Below are 27,018 nucleotides of genomic sequence, written 5' to 3'. Positions count from 1 at the left end.
GTGGGACAGGTCACCCCGGACGGGCACTGAGACCCAGGAGGTCTCGCGGTGGTTGGGTTGATTTTTAATGTGAGAACTTTTTAGATTAATGATGTTATGTTGTGTTCCTCGTGTCAGTTGCCCGTGATTCCGTTCAGCGTTCAGAACCTGCCCTTCACAGAGCCCATGCTCGTTGTCTGGGCTCAACTGGTCAACCTGGCGGGCAGCAAACTTGAGAAACAGCGCATGAAGAAATCCCTCAGCAGAGGACTGGCAGGTACTGATCACACACACAGCTGTGCATGCACAGACATTTTCTTTTTGTTCTTTGTCATGATGATGATGATGGTGATAGTGATGATGATAGTGATGATGATGCGGTCCTGCAGCAGATCAGGTGGACGTTCACTTGCTGCGCTGTCAGCAGTTGCGGCTCTACATCCTGAAGGCAGCTCGAGCTCTACTTCTACATCAGGACAAACTCCGACAGATCCTGTCTCAGCCTGCTGTGCTGGAGTCCAGCCCCGCCCCCACCGGTACCACACTCCTCCTCTCTCTCTCTCTACGTCCTCTCTTCTCTCTCTTTTTTTTAAAATTTTTTTTGTGATATAAATAGATGTTAATTGTTCATTTGGTGTGGGTGTGTGTGTGTGTGTGTGTGTGTGTGTGTGTGTGTGTATGTAGAGGAGCAGGGTATGTCCTCTCCAGATGTTGGTGATTTATCTCCGGAAGGTCCTCTCCCTCCCCTCATCCTGCTCCAGCAGCTCCTCTCTGCTGCCACTCAGCCCTCGCCCATTAAAGCCATCTTTGACCGTCAGGAGCTGGAGGTCAGTGCCATGTCCAGCCTCAGAGTGTTTCCTGTACTATATATAGTGTATACACTGAGTGTGTTTGTTTTGCGTGCACAGGCGGCCGCTCTGGCTGTGTGTCAGTTCCTGGCCGTGGAGTCCACTCACCCGTCGTCTCCGCTGTTCGAGGACAGCAGCTCGAGCGAGGCCACAACGCCGCTCACCGTCCAGCATGTCCGTCCTCCCAAACAGAAGAAGCACAAGAGCTCTCCTGTTCCTCCCGCTCCCATCGTCCTGCAGCTCATGGAGATGGGTTTCCAGAGGAAAAACATTGAGTTCGCTCTCAAGTCGTTGTCAGGATCCACAGGCGGCTCCTCTGACGTCCCAGGTACCGCCTCAGAGGCTATCTATAACAGCAGTATGGTTTCTATGGTAATGGTAGCAAAGGTTCTGTGACTGGGTGGCATGATGAAGCGGAGTTACTGCTGATTATTTTCCTGTAACAGCATGACATGTAGTTTATTCCTAATATAACAGACTGTGTGCTGGAAAAATGCTCCAACCTCATTTAATCAAGTGTGTGTGTGTGGGGTCAGGTGTGGAGGCACTGGTGGGCTGGTTGTTGGATCACCCTGATGTGCACGTCACCGAGCTGTCCGATGCAGACACGGTGTCTGACGAGTACTCTGAGGAAGAGGTGCTGGAGGAACTGGAGGAGCCTGAAGCTGCTTTCTCTGTGGTGCGTGTGTGAAAGAGAATGAGAGTTTTTGAGTGTGTGTGTGTGTGTGTGTGTGAGAGAGGGGGGGGGGTCTGAGTGTATGTGTGTGTAGTTTTGTCTTCATACTTCTGGTCTGTGTGTCATTGATCTGTCTGTGTTTCCAGCCTCCTGGTGTGGTGGTCACAGAGAGTCAGACATTCAAGAAGAGATCGGATTTTCAAAGCAATGATGATTACGCCGTGTACGTGAGAGAGAACATTCAGGTGAGGAGTGTGTGAGAGAGAGAGGGAGCTGAGTGGCTGAGCTGTGTTACTGGAAAAGTAGTGGTGTTTATTTTATAATGTGTATATACACATGGGGACAACACTGAACTGTATAAACACTTCAACAAAAAGAGGATAGAAATACAGACTGATACACAAAAAATAAAGGATTGATGAGTAGATGGATGGATGGATTGATAGATCGAAAGATGGATGGATGGATGGATGGATTGAAAGATGGATGGTTGGATTCATAGATAGATAGATGGATGGATTGATGGATGGAAAGATAGATTGATGGATTGATACATAGATGGAAGGATGGATGGATAGATTGATGGAAAGATGGATGGATTCGTGAGTTGATGGATGGATTGATAGATGGATAGAGGGATGGATTGATAGATGGTTAGATGGATAGATTTTTGAATAGTGTTTCACCTAAAAAAAAAAAAAGAGATAATGTATTCAACATTTTCAGAGTATTCCCTTTTTACAGTTTTCCACTCTAGCTCTCTGTAAGCTTTACCTTATATGGAGTTTTGGGGGCGTGGTTAAGCTTGGTACGCCTCAGTCACTATTACAAAGAAAAGCAGCAAATCTTGTGGTTTCAGTTTAGTGTTTAAAATATTTCCAGGAGTTATTTTACTAAAATTTACTAATTACTGCCATTCTGCTGTAGTATAAGAGAAATAAAACTGTGTGTGTGTGTGTGTGTGTGTGTGTGTGTGTGTGTGTGTGTGTGTGTGTGTGTGTGTGTGTGTGTGTAGGTGGGAATGATGGTCAAGTGTTGCAGGACGTATGAAGAGGTGTACGAGGGAGATGTAGGGAAAGTGATCAAGCTGGACAGAGACGGTTTACACGACCTGAACGTCCAGTGTGACTGGCAGCAGAAAGGAGGAACCTACTGGGTCCGTTACATCCACACCGAACTACTGGGTACTGATTTATTCACCACCACAATATCTCACTACATCCGAAATATAAAGTGACCTGAAGGTGCTGAAAAGGGTTTCTTTTGTTGTCAGGGTTTCCTCCTCAGAGCTCTCCGTCTCACATTAAGATCGGAGATAAGGTGCGAGTGAAGCAGTCCGTCACCACGCCTAAGTACAAGTGGGGGTCCGTGACACACAGGAGTGTGGGTGCGGTCAAGGGTAAGACTCGGGTTCACACACTGGTGTACACACACCTAACGTTTGCTGTTCTGATTGCAGTTTGCTTGTTTGTTTTTTTTTGTTTTTTTTTAAAGCTTTCAGCGCCAATGGAAAAGATGTGATCGTGGATTTCCCTCAGCAGTCCCACTGGACCGGGCTTCTGTCTGAGATGGAGCTGGTGCCGAGTGTCCATCCCGGAGTCAGGTACCTGCTCGTGTCCTGGATCGCCTGGATTTCCAGCTGGATTTCGTTTCACGTCATGGGTTTATTTATTTATTTTTTCTGTTTCAGGTGTGACGGATGTCAGATGTTCCCCATTAACGGCCCCAGGTTCAAGTGCCGGAGCTGCGACGACTTCGATTTCTGTGAAAGCTGCTTCAAAACCCGTAAACACAGCCCCAGACACTCGTTTGGACGGATTAACGAACCAGGTCAGTCCACATCATGATGGAATTGTTTCAAATAAAAAAAAAAAAATGCCCATTTTCACAATACATGGACTGTCCAGTTCTGATACTCTGATTGTGGTAAAGAACCACTCTTGGATTGTGATTGTTTTTGTTTATTTACTTAGCGATTTAATTTATTCTTATGTTTACTCATTTGTTTGTGTGTGTGTGTTGTCATTCAGGTCAGTCTCCGGCGTTCAGTGGCCGCTCGGGGAAGCAGCTGAAGAGACACCACAGCAGCCAGAGGGGAATGCTGATAGACGATTGGTCCAGAGCTGTGAGGAACCTGACCGTGTCTTCGTCCATTAACCAGGCGTCCCGTCTCATCGACTGTGGAGATCAGTGCTGGCAGTCGTCTGGCTCTCAGGGCAAGGTCCGTCTGCCTGCGCAGAGGGTTCAGAGTTTATAGCATTCACAAACTGAGATGCTTTGGAGTCAGTGTCCTTAATAAATGCCAATACTTTTTAATCACTTTGGAAATGAGTTGAATATTCTGTGTAGTCCAGTGGATAAGATATTATCATTTAATTAGGTGATAATTATATGTATATGTGGTTGGTTAGTTTGGTTAATTGACTGGTTGACCAGGTTATTGGGTTGTTTAGTTAACTGGTTAAGTGGATGTCTGGTTTGGTTGATTGATTTTTTGATTTATTAGTCAGTGTTTGGTTGGTTAATTGGGTAGTTGATTGTCACTTTAATTGTTTCACTGCTTGGTTGGCTAGTTGATGGGTTAATTGATGGGTTAGTTGATTAGCTGATGGGTTAATTGATGGGTTAGTTGATCAGTTGATGGATTATATTTTTTGATGGAGTCTTTTCTCTGCTGACCGCAGCACTGGATCAGGTTGGAGCTCTTCCCTGATGTTCTGGTGCACAGGTTGAAGATGGTGGTCGATCCAGCAGACAGCAGCTACATGCCTTCCCTGGTGGTGGTGTCGGGTAAACATCATCACATGCATCTTAAATATAACATTCCTCATATTTTTTCCTTTTTTTTAATTTTGATGAAATCATGATGTTTAGGTGGAAGCTCCCTAAACAACCTGATCGAGCTGAAGACCATCAACATCAACCCTACAGACACCACCGTGTCTCTACTAAACGACTGCACTGAGGTTAGTTACCTCACACTACCTGTGTGTGTGTGAAATATTTTTCAGTTTATTGATGCGTTTGTGTGTGTGTGTGTGTGTGTGTGTGTGTGTGTTTAGTACCACAGGCACATAGAGATCGCTATAAAGCAGTGTCGAAGCTCAGGGATCGACTGTAAGATCCATGGGCTGAGCATCGTGGGTCGTATCCGTGCTGAGGACGAAGACCTGGCCACCGTACCGTTCTTAGCATCGGATAACGAGGAAGAGGAAGATGATAAAGCAGCCACGGGGAGGTGTGTGTTTCACATTTTGCTTCTTTGTGTTATAAGTGTTCTGTTACTAATCATCTCTCTCTCTCTCTCTCTCTCTCTCTCTCTCTCTCTCTCTCTCTCTCTCTCTCTCTGCAGTCTCGCCCGGAAGAGATCCTCAGGCATGGAGTCTGCTGCTACCATCAGAACCAAAGTGTTTGTGTGGGGTCTCAATGACAAGGACCAGCTGGGAGGGCTCAAAGGGTCAAAGGTCAGTCATGTCAAAAACTTTTGCGGCATAAGGTCACATTTGAAATGATTTTAAATCGAACCTTCCCACTTCCTGTTTTTTTCCAGATCAAAGTCCCGTCGTTTTCCGAGACGCTGTCTGCTCTGAACGTGGTGCAGGTGTCTGGAGGCTCCAAGAGTCTGTTCGCAGGTGAGAATCTACCTGATTCGATTTTACTCCAGAAGATTGGGGTGTTTTATAATGGTTATATCGCAACGTGTGTAGTAATTGCTGTATAAATACATATTAGTTTATTTAATTAATATGGTGTGTGTGTGTGTGTGTGTGTGTGTGTAGTGACTGCGGAGGGAAAGGTGTACGCGTGCGGAGAGGCCACTAACGGCAGGTTGGGTCTGGGTCTGAGCAGCGGCACCATCCCGATCCCTCGCCAAATCACCGCTCTGAGTAACTACGTCGTGAAGAAAGTGGCTGTTCATTCAGGTGTGTGTTAATGTGTTCATCTCATCCTGTCACTGAAACATGGAGTATGAAGCTGAAGCATTAAGAGTTCCTTTCACTGGAACTGAGGGGCCAAGTCCAACCCCTGAAACACAACACCTGAACTCAATGATTTGGAGTGGTGTCCCAATACTTTTGGCAATATAATGTACCTTTGAACCTTGACACATGGGATAATCCTGGTTGTCATGGGAACACAGGTATATGAATATGCAAATTTGTAAAGCACTGATGCAATCGTGATGTGTCGTTTTCTCAGTGTTTTTAATAAGTGTGATGGTGTGAACGTTTCCATCTTGTTTAAATGACATAATGAAGGTTTGTTTGTTTTTTCCACACGTTAGGTGGACGCCATGCCATGGCTTTAACGGTGGATGGGAAAGTTTTCTCCTGGGGTGAAGGAGATGATGGTAAACTGGGGCATTTCAGTAGGATGTAAGTTCCTGTCATTTTTATAACAGTCTTGAAATGTGTGTGTGTGTGTGTAATGATGACAAACGATTGTGTGTGTGTGTGTGTGTGTGTGTTTGTGTATAGGAACTGCGATAAGCCTCGGCTGATTGAAGCCCTGAAGACAAAGCGAATTCGTGACATCGCCTGTGGGAGCTCGCACAGCGCCGCCATCACCTCCAGCGGAGAGCTGTACAGCTGGGGTCTGGGGGAGTACGGACGCCTGGGACATGGAGACAACACCACGCAGCTCAGACCCAAACTGGTAAGAACTATCAGTGTATCATTGTTCTGCACCGGGTTCTGATCCAGATGTGGCTTGTTAGTATAATTAGTACTGAGAACGTCTGGTTGATTCGGAGCTGTGGTGTTGGTTCTGCTGTTATACCACCAGACACTGGAGATTCCGGCTATACACTGATAAGCCATAACATTATGACCACTGATTGAGTATCTCCTCATCATGGCACCTGTTAGTGGGTGGGATATATTAGGCAGCAAGTCAACATTTTGTCCTCAAAGTTGATGTTAGAAGCAGGAAAAATGGACAAGTGTAAGGATTTGAGCGGGTTTGACGAAATTGTGATGGCTAGACCACTGGATCAGAGCATCTCCAAAACTGCAGCTCTTGTGGGGTGTTCCCGGTCTGCAGTGGTCAGTATCTATCAAAAGTGGTCCAAGGAAGGAACAGTGGTGAACCGCGACAGGGTCATGGGCGGTCAAGGCTCATTGATGCACGTGGGGAGTGAAGACTGGCCGGTGCGATCCGATCCAACAGACGAGCTACTGTTGATCAAACTGCTGAAGAAGTTAATGCTGGTTCTGATAGAAAGGGGTCAGAATACACAGTGCAGGATGGGTCAGGGCTGTTTTGGCAGCACCAACACAATATTAGGCAGGTGGTCATAATGTTATGGTCAGTGTGAGTATTAAACATCTCCCTACAGAAAACCTCATCTTTATCACCATCATGCACCATAGAAATGCTTTGTATTACAACAAGCGCAAACCTGCAGTTCTGCTGTTCTAGAAAATTAATCAACACCTCCTGACCAATGGTAAAGCTAATGTACACTCTGTGTTGTCCAGGTGAAGGTGTTGTTGGGTCATCGGGTCATCCAGGTGGCTTGTGGGAGTCGTGATGCACAAACTCTGGCTCTGACAGACGAAGGTAAAAACCTTTTAGGCTTTTAAGTGCTAGTGTGTTTTACTTCAGAGATGTGTACTAAATGTGTGTGTGTGTGTGTGTGTGTGTGTGTGTAGGTCTGGTGTTCTCATGGGGAGATGGGGATTTCGGGAAGCTGGGGCGTGGAGGCAGTGAGGGCTGTAACATCCCTCAGAACATCGAGCGTCTGAACGGACAGGGCGTGTGTCAGATCGAGTGTGGAGCTCAGTTCTCTCTCGCTCTCACCAAATCAGGAGTGGTGTGGACATGGTACACTTGACTACAAAACAAACATTCATTACACACACACACACACACACACACACACACACAGCTTGTGTTAATGTGGCGCTCTTGTGTGCAGGGGAAAGGGCGATTACTTCCGATTGGGTCACGGGACAGACGTGCACGTGAGGAAGCCTCAGATGGTGGAGGGGCTGAGGGGGAAGAAGATTGTTCACGTGGCCGTGGGAGCGCTGCACTGTCTGGCTGTTACAGACACGGGACAGGTACAACACGATGCTACACACGCACACACTCCTTCCTCTTCTCCTCTTTTCTCACCTTCTTTATCTTCTCCTTGTGTGTTGATGTTCCTCTGTGGCTGTGTTCAGGTGTACGCGTGGGGTGATAATGACCACGGGCAGCAGGGTAACGGGACGACCACAGTGAACCGGAAGCCCACGCTGGTGCAGGGTCTGGAGGGTCAGAAGATCACGCGTGTGGCATGTGGCTCATCTCACAGCGTGGCCTGGACCACTGTGGATGTCACCACACCATCTGTTCATGAGCCAGTTCTGTTCCAGACGGCCAGGGACTCGCTCGGGGCCTCGTACCTGGGTCGGTACCTTTTATTGAGTGTTTTGTGTTGTGTTTTAGCTTTAACACCATTCCATCATTCTGAGCGTGTGTGTGTGTGTGTGTGTGTGTGTACAGGTGTGCCATCAGACAGTGACCCGTCCTCGCTGAGTAATAAGCTGAGTGGACAGAGCAGTGTGAAGCCCAGCAGGCCGTCTCTGGCCAAAATCCTGCTCTCTCTGGACGGGAATCTGGCCAAGCAGCAGGCTCTGTCTCACGTGCTTTCGGCTCTGCAGATCATGTATGCCAGGTGCTGTATCGCTCCAGACCAGGGGGTTGCCAGATAAGTGAATATCAGGAAATCATTAGCTTGCATTTTTATGTGTGTGTGTGTGTGTGTAGGGATGCTGTAGTGGGAGCTCTGATGCCTGCCTGCATGATGCCTGTGGAATGCCCATCCAGCTCTCCAGTCCCGCCCTCCGACTGCTCGTCCGTCTCAAGCCCCTCAGAGGCTGAAGGTCCTCCTGTGACCACTGACCCCTCTGAGGAGCGCACCAGCCCACACCCCTGGCAGGACAGCAAGAGGGGAGAGGTGGGCTTCACGTTCATCTACTTAATCATCATTTTTAAAGTGTAGTCCAGTACCAGAGTCTGAATCTAAATGTGGACTGGGTCAGTGGGTCACATGGTGATGTTTTGGATGGATGAATTGTTTACATGATGATGATTTTATTCAACGGGAACTGTGATCTCGTTACATGGAGCTGTTCTGATTGGTTCATTGGGCATCTTTATTTTTTTCCTCTGTAGGTTACATCCTCTGAAGATGCCATCACTCCATCATCTGCCGTGACTCCCTCGGCAGCCGCCGCTTCCTCCCGCCCCTTCATCCCAGTCACGGACGACCCCGGAGCGGCCAGCATCATCGCCGAGACCATGACCAAGACCAAAGAGGTTGACCTCTCCACCTCCTCACTGCTCACTGTGACTCTGCTTTGTTGTTTTTTTTGTTTATGAAGATCTAAGTGTTGTGACTCTCTTGTACCAGGACTCTGAGAGCCAGAACAAGGCTACCGGACCCGAGCCTCAGTACCTGGACGAGTTCAGCAGTCTGCTGGTTCCTGATGACACGAGGGTGATGGTTGACCTGCTGAAGCTGGCTGTGAACCTGCGCTCAGGAGAGAAAGGAAAGGAAGTGCTGTCCGCTGTGCTGTCCGGCATGGGCACCGCCTACCCTCAGGTTACCCTTCTCTAGAGCACTGCACGTCTTTCATGAGTGTATGACCTGACACAGTGGTGTAAAGGGGTGTGTGTGTGTGTGTGTGTGTGTGTGTGTGTGTGTGTGTTTGTGTACACACTCAGGTGGCTGACATGTTACTGGAGCTGTGTGTAACGGAGCTGGAGGACGTGGCCACGGATTCTCAGAGCGGCCGTCTGTCCTCTCAGCCTGTGGTGGTGGAGAGCAGTCACCCCTACACTGACGACACCTCCACCAGTGGAACCGTCAAGATCCCAGGTGACTTTCACTCTCTCTTTCTCTTTCTCTCACTCGCTCTTCTTTTTCTTTTTTCTTTCTTTCGCGTGCTTGCTTTGTTTTTTTTCTTTCTTTCCTTCGGTCACTCTCTTTCTTTCGCTCCTTCTTTTTTGCTTTTTTCACTTGCTCTTTCTTTTGCTTGCCCTGTCTTTCTGTTTTACTTGCTCTTTCTTCTGTCGCTCTTTTTCTTTCTTTTTTTCTGTCACTCCTTTCTTTCTTTCTTTCTAATTATTGATTTTATTATTTTAAAACTCCTGAAATGATTTTTCAGGTGCCGAGGGTCTGCGAGTGGAGTTTGATCGTCAGTGTTCTACAGAGAGGAGACATGACCCACTGACCGTCATGGATGGAGCCAATCGGATCGTTTCTGTTCGATCAGGTGACTTAACAGGAAGTGACACGTCCGCATTCCTTATGTTTGTGTGTGATTGAGATGTAGAAGTTAGGGTTATGGAGTTAAAAATGTGTGTGTTAGGGCGCGAGTGGTCAGACTGGTCCAGTGAGTTGAGGATTCCAGGAGATGAGCTGAAGTGGAAGTTCACCAGTGATGGGTCAGTGAACGGCTGGGGCTGGAGGTTCACCGTCTATCCCATCATGCCTGCAGCTGGTATACACACACACACACACACACACACACACACACACACTTATTTGATTTGGATTTGTTATTAAACATCAGCCAGTGAGCACACAGGATATTGATTTTATTGTGTTATTGACCGTGCCCCCAGGTCCTAAAGACCTCCTGTCCGATCGCTGTATCCTGTCCTGCCCTTCTATGGACTTGGTCACCTGCCTCCTGGACTTCCGTCTCAACTTCGCTTCCAACCGCAGCATCGTGCCGCGTCTGGCTGCTTCACTCGCCGCCTGTGCGCAGCTCAGCGCTCTTGGTACGTCTGGACACTCCTGTTGGTGGAGCTGAAAAATATCAAACTGAGCTTACTTTTAGAGTTCTCTGTAAATTATTTTCCTGTGTGTGTGTATACCAGCGGCTGGACATCGCATGTGGGCCCTGCAGAGGTTACGCAAACTCCTCACTACTGAATACGGCCAGTCCATAAACATCAACCGGCTGCTGGGGGACAGCGAAGGAGAGGCCCGCTCTGTGGTCAGTCCACTAAACACTAACCCTCACGTTCAGTACGCTCTGTTGATTTCATTCAAATGGACAATCTGACCACCCCAGCTGTACTGTTTTATTGAAATCAAACTAGGATCCTTCTGACCGATCAGAGTCCAGGATTCAACCACATCAGGGTTCATTGGCTTGTGTGTGTTGTGGCTGATTGTTTGTTTGTTTGTTGTAGAGTTTTACAGGCAGCGCTCTTGCTGCTCTGGTGAAAGGGCTTCCTGAGGCTCTGCAGAGGCAGTACGAGTATGAGGATCCTATCGTCAGAGGAGGCAAACAGCTCCTCCATAGCCCCTTCTTCAAGGTGTGTGGGTGGGCGTGTGTGTGTGTGAGAGAGACACTGAATATGTGGGTCACGGAGTGTGTGTGCGCGAGACAGTGTGTGTGTGTGTAAATATTTTATTAAATTGATTGACGATATATTTTTAGGTATTGGTAGCTCTTGCATGTGACCTGGAGCTGGACACACTACCCTGCTGTGCCGAGACCCATAAGTGGGCGTGGTTTCGCCGCTACTGCACCGCATCTCGAGTAGCAGTGGCTCTCGATAAGAGAACGCCCCTGCCACGCCCGTTCCTGGATGAGGTGTGTGTGTGTGTGGGTGTGTGTGTGTGTGTGTGCTCCGCCTCTTTAGTGACCTCTTTAATCCTGTTACTTAATCATTTTGTTGTTTTTTCCATGAAGGTCTCGAAGAAGATCCGTGAGCTGATGGCCGACCACGAGAACATGAACGTGCTTCACGAGAGCCATGAGCTGTTCAAGAGAGAACATGACGAGCAGCTGGTGCAGTGGATGAACAGGTGAGGGGCAAAAAATGTAATATGTTTATTTATTTTTTTATATTAATTTAACATGGAGATTAACTCTTTTCCTTCCATCAGTCAGTAATTGTATATAAATGTTTTCTATTATGTCATCACATCGATAGTATCATTTCCCAGAACTGTTTTTATATCTTCTGTTATTATTTTATTATTATTTATAAATATATAAATTTTCATATTTAATAAAAAAAAAAATATATATATATATATATATATATATATATATATATATATATATATATATATATATATATATATATATATATATATATATATATATATATATATATATATATACACACACAGATCAAAAAAAAATTAAAGGAACACTTTTTTTTTTTTTTTTTAATCAGTGTATAGCATCAGGTCAATTGAACTCCTGGGATATTGATGTGGTCACTTCAGTAGCAGAGTGGGTTTTTGATCAGTTTCAGCTGCTTTGGTGTTAATGACATGAACAGCAGGTGCACTAGATGGCCAACAATGAGATGACCCCCAAAACAGGAATGGATTTACAGGTGGAGGTCACTGACATTTTTTCCCTACTCATCTTTTCTGACAGTTTTTCACTAGCTTTGCATGATACCTGGACCCTACAGAGGTTGCACAGGCGGTCCAACTCCTCCAGGATGGCACATTAATACGTGTCATTGCCAGAAGGTTTGCTGTGTCTCCCAGCACAGTCTCAAGAACATGGAGGAGGTTCCAGGAGACAGGCAGTTACTCTAGGAGAGCTGGACAGGGCAGTAGAAGGTCCTTAATCCATCAGCAGGACTGGTATCTGTTCCTTTGTGCAAGATGGAACAGGATGAGCGCTGCCAGAGCCCTACAAAATGACCTCCAGCAGGCCACTGGTGTGAATGTCTCTGACCTGATGTCCTCTAGTGGACCCTGTGCTCACTGCCCCGCACCGTGGAGCTCAATTGGCATTTGCCGTTGAACACCAGAATTGGCAGGTCTGCCACTGAAGCCCTGTGCTTTCCACAGATGAGAGCAAGTTCACCCTGAATGTTATGCTGTCTGTAACATCGTTCAGCTTGACCGGTTTGGTGGTGGGTCAGTGATGGTCTGGGGAGGCATATCCATGGAGACCTCTACAGGCTAGACAATGGTGCCCTGATTCCCATTAGGTATCAGGATGAAATCTTTGGACCCATTGTCAGACCCTACGCTGGTGCAGTGGGTCCTGGGTTCATCCTAGTGTATGGCAATGCCCGGCCTCGTGTGGTGAGAGTATGCAGACATTTCCTGGAGGATGAAAGAATCGACACCATTGAATGACCCCCAAGCTCCCCGGACCTAAATCCAATAGAACACCTCTGGGACATTGTTTCGGTCCATCTGACCGGTCCATTCACTTTTAATTTTGGGGTGTCTTCGAATTCAGTCCTCTGTAGGATGATTGATGATTTTCATTTTCATCAAATGATGTGGCATCCTTTTGTTCCTAACACATTACCCAGTCCAGATCAGTATAGATATCCAGCATGATATTTTTGCCCACTGAGATCTGATGTTTCAAAATGTTCCTTTAATCCAGTAATGGCGAACAGCGTCTGTTCTCCGCCGATCAGCTGAACGGGCCTCAGTATGTATGTGTATATATAAAAACATTTTTTCATTGTCTCTCCGCTTTAGTCTTGTCCAGTTCTCTCTCATTATCTTCCTCTGCCCATGGTGTCACTGATACTGTGTCCTTTGACACACATGAAGTGCAACATACTCGGAGGAAAGCGCTGCCTCCCTCCTTCCACTAACCTGAGCTGATGGATGCTTCTGATTGGCTAGTGTTGACAAGGAATAAAAAAAGAGTAGGCTCCTCCCACACTTACAGCACACAGTTTTACACTCTGACTACTAATTTGTTTTTGTTTTTTTCAGACGTCCGGATGACTGGACTCTGTCAGCGGGCGGCAGTGGCACTATCTACGGCTGGGGTCACAACCATCGCGGACAACTTGGCGGCATCGAAGGGGCAAAGGTCAAAGTTCCCACTCCGACGGAGGCCCTGGCCACCCTGCGGCCGGTTCAGCTGATTGGCGGAGAGCAGACGCTGTTTGCTGTTACTGCTGATGGCAAGGTGAGTCTGAGGAAATGTATATGAAGGTGGTTCAGTCTCTTACAGATAAGTTTGCAAAGGTTTGTATACCCCTAAGATAAAATAAAGACAGTTTCTCTGATGCTCCTTAATTTACAGAAATAAACTTAAATTATTTCAATAGGACTTGAATAACACTGAAGAGAGGGTAATCAGTACCTGTAGTGGTCTGTTTGGCTCGTACTCAGCATGTTGGAAATCAAAAATACATAAAAATAATACATTTAGGCTACATCAAGTGAAATAACTCCAGTTTTATATATATTTTTTTTTATATCTTCCGTGTGGTTCCAGCTGTACGCTACAGGTTACGGAGCTGGAGGGCGTCTCGGGATCGGCGGCACCGAGTCAGTGTCCACTCCGACTCTGCTGGAGTCCATCCAGCACGTCTTCATCAGGAAGGTGGCGGTGAACTCCGGAGGGAAACACTGCCTCGCCTTGTCCTCAGAGGGAGAGGTTTACTCCTGGGGAGAAGCTGAGGACGGAAAACTGGGCCACGGAAACAGGAGGTGTGTGGATTATAATCGTGTTATAGGACTGAGCATGCAGTTCCCAAATCTCCCAGCAGGTGTCTCTACATGTACAATTCATTAATGGGGGATAGCATTTATTTATTTATTAAATTTTATTAAGTCAGTGTATTTATTGCATTATTTAGACAGGACTTTTTTCCTTATTTATCTGTCTGTCTCTCTCTCTCTCTCTCTCTCTCTCTCTCTCTCTCTCTCTCTCTCTCTCTCTCTCTCTGTGTGTATGTATGTACCATATTGTCCCGAATATAAGACGACCCTCACTTTTCAAAGTGTACCTTTTGGGGAAAAATGCATTTTGAAGACCAACTCTTGTCTTTTATAAAGAAAATGCTTTCATTTGAAAATAATTTTCATCTGGCATAACATATAACCTGCAGTCCATCTGGATTTAATAACAGTTAAGCTGTGAATCTCACTGTGAAAAAATACATAGCTTACCAATATTTCATTAACAGTAGAAGTAGAAAAATAACAGGCGTGATTGGATAACAAAGTGTAATTAATAATAGTGCAATAAACATACTGCAACAAACAGTACAGCAATAATCAGAAGTGCAATGAACTGTTTTATCTTGCCAAACTTGGCTCCTCAAATCATCATGTCATTCCTGTCAGTCAGTCTATTCCACAAGCTCAGTCTCCATCCAGCCTTTTTTTCTGAGCACGAACGAAAATTTCAGTGGGTATTGCCTCTTTGGGTACCGTCTTGCGCTTTAAAATCATATATATAAAATGTTATATATAATATATATGTAAAATGTAATGTTATTTATTTATTTATATATATATATATATATATATATATATATATATATACACACACACACACACACATTGTGTGTGTATGTACACTATATTGCCAAAAGTATTCGCTCACCCATCCAAATAATCAGAATCAGGTGTTCCAATCACTTCCATGGCCACAGGTGTAAAAATCAAGCACCTAGGCATGCAGACTGTTTTTACAAACATTTGTGAAAGAATGGGTTGCTCTCAGGAGCTCAGTGAATTCCAGCGTGGAACTGTGATAGGATGCCACCTGTGCAACAAATCCAGTCGTGAAATTTCCTCGCTCCTAAATATTCCACAGTCAACTGTCAGCTGTATTATAAGAACGTGGAAGTGTTTGGGAACGACAGCAACTCAGGTACTCGTGGTAGGCCACGTAAACTGACGGAGCGGGGTCAGCGGATGCTGAGGCGCATAGTGCGAAGAGGTCGCCAACTTTCTGCAGAGTCAATCGCTACAGACCTCCAAACTTCATGTGGCCTTCAGATTAGCTCAAGAACAGTGCGCAGAGAGCTTCATGGAATGGGTTTCCATGGCCGAGCAGCTGCATCCAAGCCATACATCACCAAGTGCAATGCAAAGCGTCAGATGCAGTGGTGTAAAGCACGCCGCCACTGGACTCTAGAGCAGTGGAGACGCGTTCTCTGGAGTGACGAATCGCGCTTCTCCATCTGGCAATCTGATGGGGAAGCCTGGGTTTGGCGGGTGCCAGGAGAACGGTACTTGTCTGACTGCATTGTGCCAAGTGTAAAGTTTGGTGGAGGGGGGATTATGGTGTGGGGTTGTTTTTCAGGAGCTGGGCTTGGCCCCTTAGTTCCAGTGAAAGGAACTCTGAATGCTTCAGCATACCAAGACATTTTGGACAATTCCATGCTCCCAACTTTGTGGGAACAGTTTGGAGCTGGCCCTTCCTCTTCCAACATGACTGTGCACCAGTGACCAAAGCAAGGTCCATAAAGACATGGATGACAGAGTCTGGTGTGGATGAACTTGACTGGCCTGCACAGAGTCCTGACCTCAACCCGATAGAACACCTTTGGGATGAATTAGAGCGGAGACTGAGAGCCAGGCCTTCTCGTCCAACATCAGTGTGTGACCTCACAAATGCGCTTCTGGAAGAATGGTCAAAAATTCCCATAAACACACTCCTAAACCTTGTGGACAGCCTTCCCAGAAGAGTTGAAGCTGTTATAGCTGCAAAGGGTGGACCGACGTCATATTGAACCCTATGGATTAGGAATGGGATGTCACTTAAATTCATATGCGAGTCAAGGCAGGTGAGCGAATACTTTGGCAATATAGTGTGTGTGTGTGTATATATGTATGTATGTGTATGTGTATGTATGTATGTATATATATATATATATATATATATATATATATATATATATATATGTGTGTGTGTGTGTGTATGTATATATATATATATATATATATATATATATATATATATATATATATATATATATATATATATATATATATATATAAATCTTTATTTATTGATATTTTATTTATTTTTTATTTATTTATTAAGACAGTGTATTTATGGATTTATTTCATTATTCAGACAGCCCTTCCTTCCTTTGTTGTTCGTTTGTTGTTTGTTTATTGAGACAGGGAGCTTGTGTATTTTTAGACAGGTTTTGTAGACAGATTTTATTTTACATTGAAACCGGATGCATTCATTTATGAAACCTTATTTATTTATTATTAGAGAAGGATTGTTTGTTTATTTTTTAGCACTCTGTTTTTCTTTCCTTTTGAGATGGTATTCTTATTTTTTGTGTTTATTGATTTATTTAAGACAGGCTGCATTTATTTATTCCTTGACACGTAGTTTGTGTTTATTTGAGACAGGTTGTGTTATCTTTTTTACTCACATGCTCCTGTTCCCCCCCATCAGTCCATGTGACCGTCCCCGAGTGATCGAATCTCTGAGAGGGGTGGAGGTGGTGGACATTGCGGCTGGAGGAGCACACAGTGCCTGTATCACAGCCAGCGGAGAGCTCTACACCTGGGGCAAGGGGCGCTATGGACGCCTGGGGCACGGAGACAGCGAGGACCAGCTCAAACCCAAACTGGTCAGTATGTCTAGCTATGGTCCAGAGGTGTGGTTAGGATTTGGAGGGGAAAAAAACCTAAAACAAAATACAGTACTCTTCCTGAGTGTTTGTGTTTGTTTAGGATGCATTAACTCCTAATGATTACCTTCCTGGTGTGTGTGTGTGTGTGTGTGTGTGTGTGTGTGTGTGTGTGTGTGTGTGTGTGTGTGTGTGTGTGTGTGTGTGTGTGTGTGTGTGTGTGTGTGTGTGTGTGTGTGTGTGTGTGTGTGTGTGTGTGTGTGTGTGTGTGTGTGTGTGTGTGTGTGTGCAGGTGGATGCTCTGCAGGGACACCGGGTGATAGATGTAGCGTGTGGCAGCGGTGATGCTCAGACTCTGTGTTTGACTGATGATGACATGGTGTGGTCATGGGGAGACGGGGATTACGGCAAGCTGGGACGAGGAGGCAGCGACGGCTGTAAAGTTCCCATGAAGGCAAGGAGCAATACTTTACCACTAAACACACACACACACACACACACACACACACACACATATATATATATGTGTGTAATGTATATGTATGTATGTGTATATATATATAATATGTATATGTAATATCTGTATTGACTCATTCTTCTACCTGTCTTTGTTTCTTTCTGTCTCTCTCTCTGTAGATTGACTCTCTGACAGGATTGGGTGTAGTGAAAGTGGAGTGCGGTTCTCAGTTCTCTGTCGCTCTCACCAAATCTGGAGCCGTGTACACATGGTAAACACACACGCGCACACACGCGCGCGCGCGCACACACACACTACAGTGGATTGATTTATTGTATGTGTGTGTTTTCAGGGGAAAAGGGGACTACCACAGGCTCGGTCACGGCTCGGACGATCATGTCCGCAGACCCCGGCAGGTCCAGGGCTTGCAGGGCAAGAAGGTCATTGCTATAGCAACCGGCTCCCTTCACTGCGTCTGCTGCACTGAGGAGGGTAAGATGCATCCCAAAGACTTTATAAAGGAAATGAGAAGCGTAACTCTTCACACTGGGATAAATAATAGTCTTTGTATTTGATGTGCGGTCAATCAGCATTTAACACAAACCTGTGTGTGTGTGGGTTTCAGGAGAAGTGTATACGTGGGGTGATAACGATGAGGGTCAACTGGGAGACGGGACCACCAACGCCATCCAGAGGCCCAGGTTAGTGGGAGCGCTGCAGGGCAAGAAGATCAACAGAGTGGCCTGTGGCTCTGCCCACACCCTCGCCTGGTCCACAAGCAAACCCACCAACGCTGGCAAACTTCCTGCTCAGGTACTCAGTGTTACACCATCCAAATCTAATGCTGGTCTATATACAGTATAACTCATGTAAGTGTGTGTACACCTGTAACTCCAGGTCCCCATGGAGTATAACCACCTGCAGGAGATTCCCATCATGTCCCTGAGGAACAGGCTGCTTCTGCTGCACCACATCTCCGAGCTCTTCTGCCCCTGTATCCCCATGTTCGACCTGGAGGGGCGTCTCGGTCAGACCGGTCACGGTCCATCTGTGGGCTTCGACACGCTCCGGGGAATCCTCATCTCACAGGGCAAGGTCAGGAGGACGGACACACACACACTCTTACACCATTTATTTTAAACAATGTAAACGTCTGTAAAGTTCCCATGAAGGCAAGAAGCATATACTTTACTACACACACACACATCTGTACTGACACCTTCTTCTACCTGTCTCTCTCACTCTCTCTCTCCCTCCTTTAGACCAACCCCCCACCCCCCAACTCGGTTGGTCTGTCTGTCTTTCACACAGTGTATTTAGATCAGATATTAGATGCCTTTTAATTTTTATATAAATTCTTTTTTTATATATAATTTCTCTCATCTGTTCATGGTTTCTCTCGCTCTGTGTGCAGGAGGCTGCGTTCCGTAAAGTCGTGCAGGCTACGATGGTGAGAGACCGACAGCATGGACCAGTCGTAGAGCTGAACCGAATCCAGGTACACACACACACAGTCAGTCTGCACTCACACTGTTTGTGTTACAGTTCATAATTATTCTGTTCTTTTGGATAAAACAGTGTTTTGTTTGTTTTTGTCTTTATTTGAATTTTGTTGTTGTAATTTCTGTAGCTCTTTAACAACAGATACGGTCACAAAGGTCAGATCTAGAGGCATTATTGATTTGAAGGAAATGAAAGTTGTTTTTCAGAAATATTTTAAACAAATCGATGTGAAAATCAGAAATAAATAACTAACTAGTTCTGGCAGCGCGCTCTCTCTCTCTCTCTCTCTCTCTCTCTCTCTCTCATGGGGCGCCTGAATCCTCGATTCTGATTGGTTGAGAATCTCTCTCTCTCTCTCTCTCTCTCTCTCTCTCTCCCCCTCTGTCTCTCTCTCTCTCTCTCTCTCTCTCTCTCTCTCTCCCCCTCTGTCTCTCTCACTCTCTCTCTCTCTCTTTCCTGCTCTCTGTCTCTCTCTCTTTCTCTCAGGTGAAGCGTTCCCGCAGTAAAGGAGGCCTGGCCGGACCCGACGGTACCAAGTCCGTTTTCGGGCAGATGTGCGCCAAGATGATCTCCTTCAGCCCCGACAGCCTGCTGCTGCCTCATCGTGTCTGGAAGGTCAAGTTTGTAGGTAAATGCAGACCTTCTAGATCACGATCAAGGAGCGGTATTTACAGACATGACTGATCTATAAGATGAAGCTCATAAAATGTCGAAGTACAGGTGAAAGTTACACAAAGCTAGCATCAAGGAGGAGTTGATGAAGGTCAGGAACTCTGATATAATTAAACATTGAGGAAAACTTAGCATCACTCTATTAGTTCTTAGCTCTATGCTAACTTTGGAACTTTGCATAATACCAAAGTATGAAATGCCATAGAGTTCAAAAGCTAGCACCAGTAAAGTATGAAGCTAGCATATTTCAGGGCCATACAAGAGTCTAAAAACTAGCATTGCTAAGAAGCGACAATCTCTGAAACTAGCAGAAAGCAGGTGGTGACTTGCAGCTAGCTAGCACAACCCACAAAGTATGAAGCTAGCATTAAAGGGTGCGTCAGCTGTGTTTAACATCTGTACTTCTAACATGATGACATCATTCCTGTTCATCCAATCCAGTCTCTGGGATTTCTGGGAGGAGCATCAGATACAACGCAAACACACAATGTAGAGAAAAACACAAGCAGAGTGAGAAATGTAGATCAGTGCCGTGTAACCCGTGTGTGTGTGTGTGTGTGTGTGTGTGTGTGTGTGTGTGTGTGTGTGTGTGTGTGTAGGTGAGTCTGTAGACGACTGTGGAGGAGGTTACAGCGAGTCTATAGCGGAGATGTGTGAGGAGCTACAGAACGGTCTCACCCCTCTGCTCATCGTCACTCCGAACGGCCGAGATGAGTCCGGCGCTAACCGAGACTGCTTCCTGCTCAACCCCGCGGCTAAGAGTCCACTCCACATGAGCATGTTCCGCTTCCTCGGTACACACTCGCCTCACACACTGCTGCACATCTGGCTTCTCAAGCTTTCGGAGGTTATTCTGAGTGTGTGTGTGTGTGTGTGTGTGTGTGTGTGTGTGTGTGTGTGTGTGTGTGTGTGTGTGTGTGTGTGTGTGTGTGTGTGTGTGTGTGTGTGTGTGTGTGTGTGTGTGTGTGTGTGTGTAGGAGTACTCCTGGGCATAGCGATCCGTACCGGAAGTCCTCTCAGTCTCTACCTTGCTGAACCCGTCTGGAAGCAGCTCGCCGGTATGAACCTCACCATCGCTGATCTCAGTGAGGTATGACTCCTTCATGAACTGCTTATGAATGTTCATAATGATTTGGTGTTGTAATGCATATTAAAAAGTAACATTATGTAACTTAGCCTTGACGCATTATAGTCTTACTGTCTAAAAGTGCAGTATATGAACTGCAAGTTATAAGGCCTGGCTTATATAAGTGTTATAATGCATTACAACACGTGTGACTATAATGTTCTTATAAAAAGATATTATAATGCTTTATGTATTCTGATATGAAGTCATCCCATGTACATATGCTTTAGAAAGTGCTATGCATGTCACTAATACTTATATTTGTTGATAATAGTGTTTTCAGGCATTATGACGCGTATTAAATCCTATTTAATCTGATGTTATGAGGTCATACTGTGTACTGTTGCTTTATAAAGTGTTCACTGCATGTGTGAACTGCAGGTCATAATTACAGACCGAGTGGTATAATGCACCACAATGCAAGTCTGTTATATATGTTCATAAGAACATTATATAATGTTATGTATTCTGTATGTATTATGTAGTCATAACATATGCACAACGTAGAACAAGTTAGGAGTACTGATACAGAGTGCTGACAGACGTTATAATGCATATTAACTGCTTATAACCACTCGTAGATCCAGACTTGAGTGAGGACTCATAATGCACTCTGCACCATGTAGTATTATCTTGCATTATAAAGTGCTGTGTGTTTACTGATAGTGTATGACATGGAGGTTATAATGCCAGACCTAGTGTTATATTGCATTACAGAGTGAGATCCTAAAATATTCTTATAAACAGATTTCTTGTTTATTCTGATGTTATCTGACTGTCATGACACATGCTTTATGTACTGCTATTCATCTAATCAAGACTATGACTATGACCAGACTAAGAGTATTTATATGCCGGTTGTTATAATGCATTATAAATGATTTTTATGCTGCATTTTTAAAATGTTTCCACACACTTCATAACATGACTGTTCATAACATGACAAATTCAAACATGCCAGGGTCTAAATGTATGTGTGTGGTATATGACATGCTTATGACACATGACCACAGGTTCGATTCTGCATTGAAATCTGTATCAGGATGAGTTTTTAGCTCTCAGATCCTGGGTTTTACAAAACCCAGTAGAGAAGTAGAGTGTGTGTGTACATACACGTGTTCAGAATCACATACGGTATTTTCTTAAATAATTTCATGTATGTTATGCAAGTCCTTTGAGCTCTCATTTGGAGCTCATGAGATCAGACAAGTGCTTTAAGTTAGTAGTAACTCTGCGTGACCTTCAGTACAGACAGACACTTGATTCATTTCACATTTTTCTCTATTATGAGACACTGAATGTACGTGTGTGTGTGTGTGTGTGTGTGTGTGTGTGTGTGTGTGTGTGTGTGTGTGTGTGTGTGTGTGTGTGTGTGTGTGTGTGTGTGTGTGTGTGTGAGCTCTCCTGAGTTCACGCTGTAATCATGAGATGCTGAAACGTGTAGACAGAAGCACTTCCTGACTGCATCACGGCCTTTTACTCACAGAGCCGCTCTTGTTCACGACCTCATGCCTCAAGCTGTCAGAAGGTTTAACGAAAAAGTGTCTTCAGCACAAGACGTGCGCACACACAGACGTGCAGAGGTCTGAGTGGAGTATGATTTAAAAATGTATATTTTATTGGAGTTATTAAACTTCAAAGCGATCTTTATATTTATCATCTATTAACTGCCTTAGTTCTCCCTTGTTATAGCAGCTGTATAATCATCCTTCCCTCAGCCGCGCCTCTTCACTGACCACAGCTTTATCTCTGACTGTTACAGAGCACTGACACTGGAGAATCCTTCCACACGTTACACACACATCTTACAGCAAACTTCACTGGATCAACAATTACACATGACTTTAATCTGTTTGTTTTCATCCATTTAAACAAGTCTCAGTCTATACACCTGTCTGTCTGTCTGTCTTTCTGCCTACTTACTCACCTGTCTGTATATCTACATATCCATCCGTTTCTGTCTACTCGTTTCTGTCTAGCTATCTATCTATCTGTTTGTCTCTGTTTCTCTATCTTCTCACTTGTCTGTGTGTCTGTATATCTGTCTGTGTGTCTGTATATCTGTCTATGTATCTATTTATCTATCTACTCACCTGTTCGTCTCTGTTCTATCTATCTTTTTTCTCACTTATCTATCTATCTATCTATCTATCTATCTATCTATCTATCTATCTATCTATCTATCTATCTATCTTCTCCCTTATTTATCTATCTTTTTTTCTCCCTTGTCTGTCTGTCTGTCTATCTAGTCATCTGTCTTTGTGTTTGTCTCTGTCAGTCTGTCTTTCTAATCTATCTATTTACTCATCTCTCTCTGTGTGTACATATCTATGAATTAATCAGTTTATTTTATTTATTTATTTTTTATTTATTCTGTTTCTTTAGCTCTTCTCTAACACTCCTGATAATGGTATAAAGTAAATGAATAAACACTCATGTCTCCCACAGTTGCATTAAAAGTACCTTTGTGTGTGTGTTCCAGGTGGATAAGGACTTCATCCCTGGCCTGATGTACATCAGAGATAACGAGGCATCAGCGGAGGAGTTTGAGGCGATTCCTCTGCCCTTCACCGTGCCCAACGCCTGTGGTCAGGAGGTCCAGCTCAGCTCCAAATACTCGCACATCAGCCTGGAGAACCGAGCCGAGTACGTCCGCCTCGCCATCAACTACAGGTGAGGAACACGTCCATGCCTCACGCCTGCTCGGAGAGAACAGGACCCAGCAGCTTATTTCTAACATTTACATTTCTATACTAATTCCTAAATCCCTTATTTATTAATAAATTATTTATAGTGATTATTATATAGATTTGGATCACTTCAGCACTCTTCTGGTGCGTTTCAGGCTGCATGAGTTTGACGAGCAGGTGGCGGCGGTGAGAGAAGGTATGGCTCGGGCGGTGCCTGTTCCACTGCTCTCTCTCTTCACTGGATACGAGCTGGAGACCATGGTGAGAGCTCGCGCTGTCTCTCTCTCTCTCTCTCTCTCTCTCTCTCTCTCTCTCTCACACTCACACACACACCTCATTTCCGTGGATACTCCATGTTATCTTGAACGTTGAAATCGTTTTCATTTCTGCCCCGATCTCATGGGTTTGTCATTGACGCGGTTTCATTTTTGTTGTTGCCATGACAACAACCCACTATTAACACACACCAACACACCTTTGGAGAGAATATTGTGACATGTTTTATGAGATACGAGGAATAGATCACACACAGTACTGAAGATGTACACAAAGCTTGCTGTAAAACCTCCATAGGGGTGGAGTCACACCGCATGTGGCTCGTCCCACCTGGGCGGAGTCATCTCAGTGTGTTTCAGGCTGTGTAGGTGAGGAGGGTTAGGGGTGAGGTTTATAGAGCAGTTGCATCAGATCCAGCTCCACCCTCTGGAATTTTGGATTTGCTTTTCAGGTCATGTGATTGGTGTTTAATTGGAGTATTAATATATTCAAAATAATTTTAAAAAATGACATTTTCTGTGGAAAGTTGTTATAAAATATTTAAAAAAGATTATTTTCTGATATTTGAAAAATACAGCATGGGAAATTGCTTTAACATTAAAAAAAAAAAAAAAAAATTAGTAAGCGGTGCTATCCTTAGTTTGTTCCTGGTTGCCATGGTTACACCAGAGGCTCCAGGCTAGTGCATCATGACCGTATAAAGTGTAGCTAGTTATAGACGCTATAAACATATTAACCATCAAGCATGGACGAGTTTTTGTGTGAATCATAACTCCACCCCCTTCATGTTGTTCACATTAGCTCCGCCTCCCGTCTCTGTCGTGGAGTAACTCTGACGTTACACACCCGTGTTTTTCAGGTATGTGGCAGTCCTGACATCCCGCTCCACCTACTGAAGTCTGTAGCCACGTATAAAGGGGTGGAGCCAACCGCGCCGCTCATCCAGTGGTTCTGGGAGGTGATGGAGTCGTTCTCCAACACGGAGCGCTCGCTCTTCCTCAGGTTCGTGTGGGGACGAACGCGTCTGCCCAGGACCATCGCGGATTTCCGTGGACGAGACTTCGTAGTGCAGGTGAGCGCTTGAACCTCAATAACACGAGACTTTTAAACATGTCTCATGGGATCTGATTCTTATAGCCTTTTAAAGCTTATTAGTTAATAAGTTGATTTAACCCTGAATAAATTGATTTGTGCTTAATTAGGAAGTGATGCTTGGACTCCAGTGAGGAGATTTATTATTTGTATTTATTCGATACATCATGTTAGAGTAGTACTGACTAAGAAGTGCTTGGACCCCGAAAATCTTAATCTTTCTTAATTATAAGAGAGTCAGCAGCATCAGACCCAGAACAGAAAAGAGTTGTTTAGTAGTAAATACACCGGTCAGTAATAACATTCTCAGCAGTGTCAGGTGAAGTGAATAAGACTGATGATCTCCTCATCATGGCCCCTGTTAGTGGGTGGGATATATTAGGCAGCAAGTCAACATTTTGTCCTCAAAGTTGATGTTAGAAGCAGGAAAAATGGACAAGTGTAAGGATTTGAGCTTTGAGTTTGATGAAGGGCCAAATTGTGATGGCTAGACCACTGGATCAGAGCATCTCCTAAACTGCAGCTCTTGTGGGGTGTTCCCGGTCTGCAGTGGTCAGTATCTATCAAAAGTGGTCCAAGGAAGGAACAGTGGTGACCCGGCGACAGGGTCATGGGAGCGAAGGCTTATTGATGCACGTGGGGAGAGAAGGCTGGCCCGTGTGATCCGATCCAACAGATGAGCTACTGTTGATCAGATTGCTGAAGAAGTTAATGCTGGTTCTGATAGAAAGGGGTCAGAATACACAGTGCAGGACAGGTCAGGGCTGTTTTGGCAGCACCAACACAATATTAGGCAGGTGGTTATAATGTTATGCCTGGTCAGTGTATGAAACTGTGATCATTTATAAAAAATTTTTCTGAATTCTCAGGTGTTGGATAAGTATAACCCCCCGGATCACTTCCTGCCCGAGTCGTACACATGCTTCTTCCTGCTCAAGCTGCCTCGTTACTCATGTAAGCTGGTGCTGGAAGAGAAACTGAAGTACGCCATCCACTTCTGCAAATCCATCGACACCGACGACTACGCCCGCATCGCTCTGAGCGGGGAACCGGCCGCCGACGACTCCACTGACGACTCGGACAACGACGACGCAGACTCCTTCGCTTCCGACTCCACACAGGACTACCTGACTGCTCACTGACATGCCCTATCACACACACACACACACACACACACACACACTCCGAGTCGTCAAACATGCTGCCAAGAAAAAAAAAGAGGAGAAAAAGAAAACCTAAAGATGTCTGTTTTAAACTTGCATAACCATACACACACACACACACACACACACACACCTGTATCTGTACTACCACGACTAAAATCTTTATGTGCAATTAGCTTTAAAAGCACTATAAGCTGGTGAAGAAAAAATAAAACTTGGAATTTTTTTTAGTTTATTTAAAAAAGAAAAAAAAAGCAGGAGCCAGAGAGGGGGAGAAACTGGACGTTGACTGATTGATTGACTGATTGATTGATTGTAGACGTTGTTTGTATTTTTTTGGACCGTGTAGCCTAGCACTGTGCTGACCACCCTGATGGACTCACTGTATCACGTTAAAAAAAAGAAAAAAAAGAACGATCCACCAAGCAGCTTCTCGTATCATCCCCTCTTTTCACGTCCCGCAGAAACGTGCAGTGTTTCATTTATTTTCACGTGAATATCCTCAGACGTGATTGCGAGTGCTCCTCGCTCTGATTGGTCGGTGTTATCTGGAGCTCATTCAGGGTCGTTTTCAAAGGCTTCGGTCACTGTATTCAGTTTCCTCTACTGTCCCCGCCCCTACACACACACTCCCCCTCGCCCCCCCCGTGTCCACGTGTGTTTTGGCTTCCTGACAGACTGTAAATAAATAACATTATTGTGCCATGTGTTCATAAGACGTCTCATTCCGATGTAATAATGTTAATACATTTCTGTTTAAAAATAAATATTCGACTGAAACGTTGCTCCTAATGCTCGTCTTGGTTTTCTGTAACGGATACAAAACCACAGGTCGATCCCGCGTTATGGTTTCTATAGCAACAGGACGTGTAACGACTCGTACGGGACACGTTGACGTCACCCGTATGGGCGGAGTCTCCAGCATCAGAGGAGAAGGTTCTAGGTTCTAGTGGGGAGGAACTGGCCTCATGGACCTTCCACAAGGTTAAATGTAACTATAAACAAATAAACTATATTAATTAAATTGTTAATCAATTAGTTTAATTAAAACCTTTTTTATTTAAAAACAACAGGTTAGATTTGACAGTTATACAGTATTACATTACAGTTTTTACCAACTTCCATCCACCATAATAAGGAGACTGGAGTTCTGCTCATGGTTCCTAACCCTGGTCCTGGAGAACTCACTGG

At 44.9% G+C, this 27,018-nt stretch overlaps 1 protein-coding gene across 5 annotated transcripts in view; it reads left to right on the top strand.

Moving 5' to 3' along the window:
* Positions 1–26,607, top strand: part of herc2 (HECT and RLD domain containing E3 ubiquitin protein ligase 2) — a 55,321-nt gene extending 28,714 nt beyond the window's left edge. For 3 of the 5 annotated variants that reach the window (XM_058402424.1, XM_058402425.1, XM_058402422.1), the window contains exons 43-93: positions 118–256; positions 369–515; positions 664–806; positions 888–1,155; positions 1,364–1,506; positions 1,650–1,748; positions 2,519–2,687; positions 2,777–2,902; positions 2,998–3,106; positions 3,194–3,333; positions 3,534–3,724; positions 4,188–4,293; positions 4,378–4,469; positions 4,566–4,741; positions 4,856–4,967; positions 5,054–5,135; positions 5,283–5,426; positions 5,789–5,879; positions 5,982–6,159; positions 6,984–7,065; positions 7,158–7,329; positions 7,424–7,568; positions 7,674–7,899; positions 7,996–8,167; positions 8,260–8,449; positions 8,668–8,811; positions 8,906–9,097; positions 9,220–9,373; positions 9,663–9,770; positions 9,867–9,998; positions 10,123–10,281; positions 10,381–10,499; positions 10,699–10,824; positions 10,950–11,105; positions 11,205–11,320; positions 13,226–13,424; positions 13,737–13,951; positions 16,671–16,848; positions 17,141–17,302; positions 17,485–17,576; positions 17,658–17,797; positions 17,931–18,118; positions 18,203–18,400; positions 18,720–18,803; positions 19,295–19,436; positions 20,080–20,274; positions 20,458–20,570; positions 23,089–23,279; positions 23,452–23,557; positions 24,432–24,644; positions 25,534–26,607. In XM_058402424.1, the coding sequence (XP_058258407.1) occupies positions 118–256; positions 369–515; positions 664–806; positions 888–1,155; positions 1,364–1,506; positions 1,650–1,748; positions 2,519–2,687; positions 2,777–2,902; positions 2,998–3,106; positions 3,194–3,333; positions 3,534–3,724; positions 4,188–4,293; positions 4,378–4,469; positions 4,566–4,741; positions 4,856–4,967; positions 5,054–5,135; positions 5,283–5,426; positions 5,789–5,879; positions 5,982–6,159; positions 6,984–7,065; positions 7,158–7,329; positions 7,424–7,568; positions 7,674–7,899; positions 7,996–8,167; positions 8,260–8,449; positions 8,668–8,811; positions 8,906–9,097; positions 9,220–9,373; positions 9,663–9,770; positions 9,867–9,998; positions 10,123–10,281; positions 10,381–10,499; positions 10,699–10,824; positions 10,950–11,105; positions 11,205–11,320; positions 13,226–13,424; positions 13,737–13,951; positions 16,671–16,848; positions 17,141–17,302; positions 17,485–17,576; positions 17,658–17,797; positions 17,931–18,118; positions 18,203–18,400; positions 18,720–18,803; positions 19,295–19,436; positions 20,080–20,274; positions 20,458–20,570; positions 23,089–23,279; positions 23,452–23,557; positions 24,432–24,644; positions 25,534–25,806 (7,737 nt within the window). In that variant the 3' untranslated portion in view covers positions 25,807–26,607. The remainder of the gene's footprint in view (positions 1–117; positions 257–368; positions 516–663; positions 807–887; positions 1,156–1,363; positions 1,507–1,649; positions 1,749–2,518; positions 2,688–2,776; positions 2,903–2,997; positions 3,107–3,193; positions 3,334–3,533; positions 3,725–4,187; positions 4,294–4,377; positions 4,470–4,565; positions 4,742–4,855; positions 4,968–5,053; positions 5,136–5,282; positions 5,427–5,788; positions 5,880–5,981; positions 6,160–6,983; positions 7,066–7,157; positions 7,330–7,423; positions 7,569–7,673; positions 7,900–7,995; positions 8,168–8,259; positions 8,450–8,667; positions 8,812–8,905; positions 9,098–9,219; positions 9,374–9,662; positions 9,771–9,866; positions 9,999–10,122; positions 10,282–10,380; positions 10,500–10,698; positions 10,825–10,949; positions 11,106–11,204; positions 11,321–13,225; positions 13,425–13,736; positions 13,952–16,670; positions 16,849–17,140; positions 17,303–17,484; positions 17,577–17,657; positions 17,798–17,930; positions 18,119–18,202; positions 18,401–18,719; positions 18,804–19,294; positions 19,437–20,079; positions 20,275–20,457; positions 20,571–23,088; positions 23,280–23,451; positions 23,558–24,431; positions 24,645–25,533) is intronic. The other 2 variants (XM_058402426.1, XM_058402423.1) reach the window with 1 other exon arrangement.
* The last annotated feature ends 411 nt before the right edge of the window (positions 26,608–27,018 follow it).

This window comes from Hemibagrus wyckioides, linkage group LG11 (genome assembly GCF_019097595.1).
Source record: "Hemibagrus wyckioides isolate EC202008001 linkage group LG11, SWU_Hwy_1.0, whole genome shotgun sequence".
NCBI lineage: Eukaryota > Metazoa > Chordata > Actinopteri > Siluriformes > Bagridae > Hemibagrus > Hemibagrus wyckioides.
The sequence above is the reverse complement of the archived record's forward strand: the minus strand, read 5'-3'. Positions and strand labels throughout refer to the sequence as shown.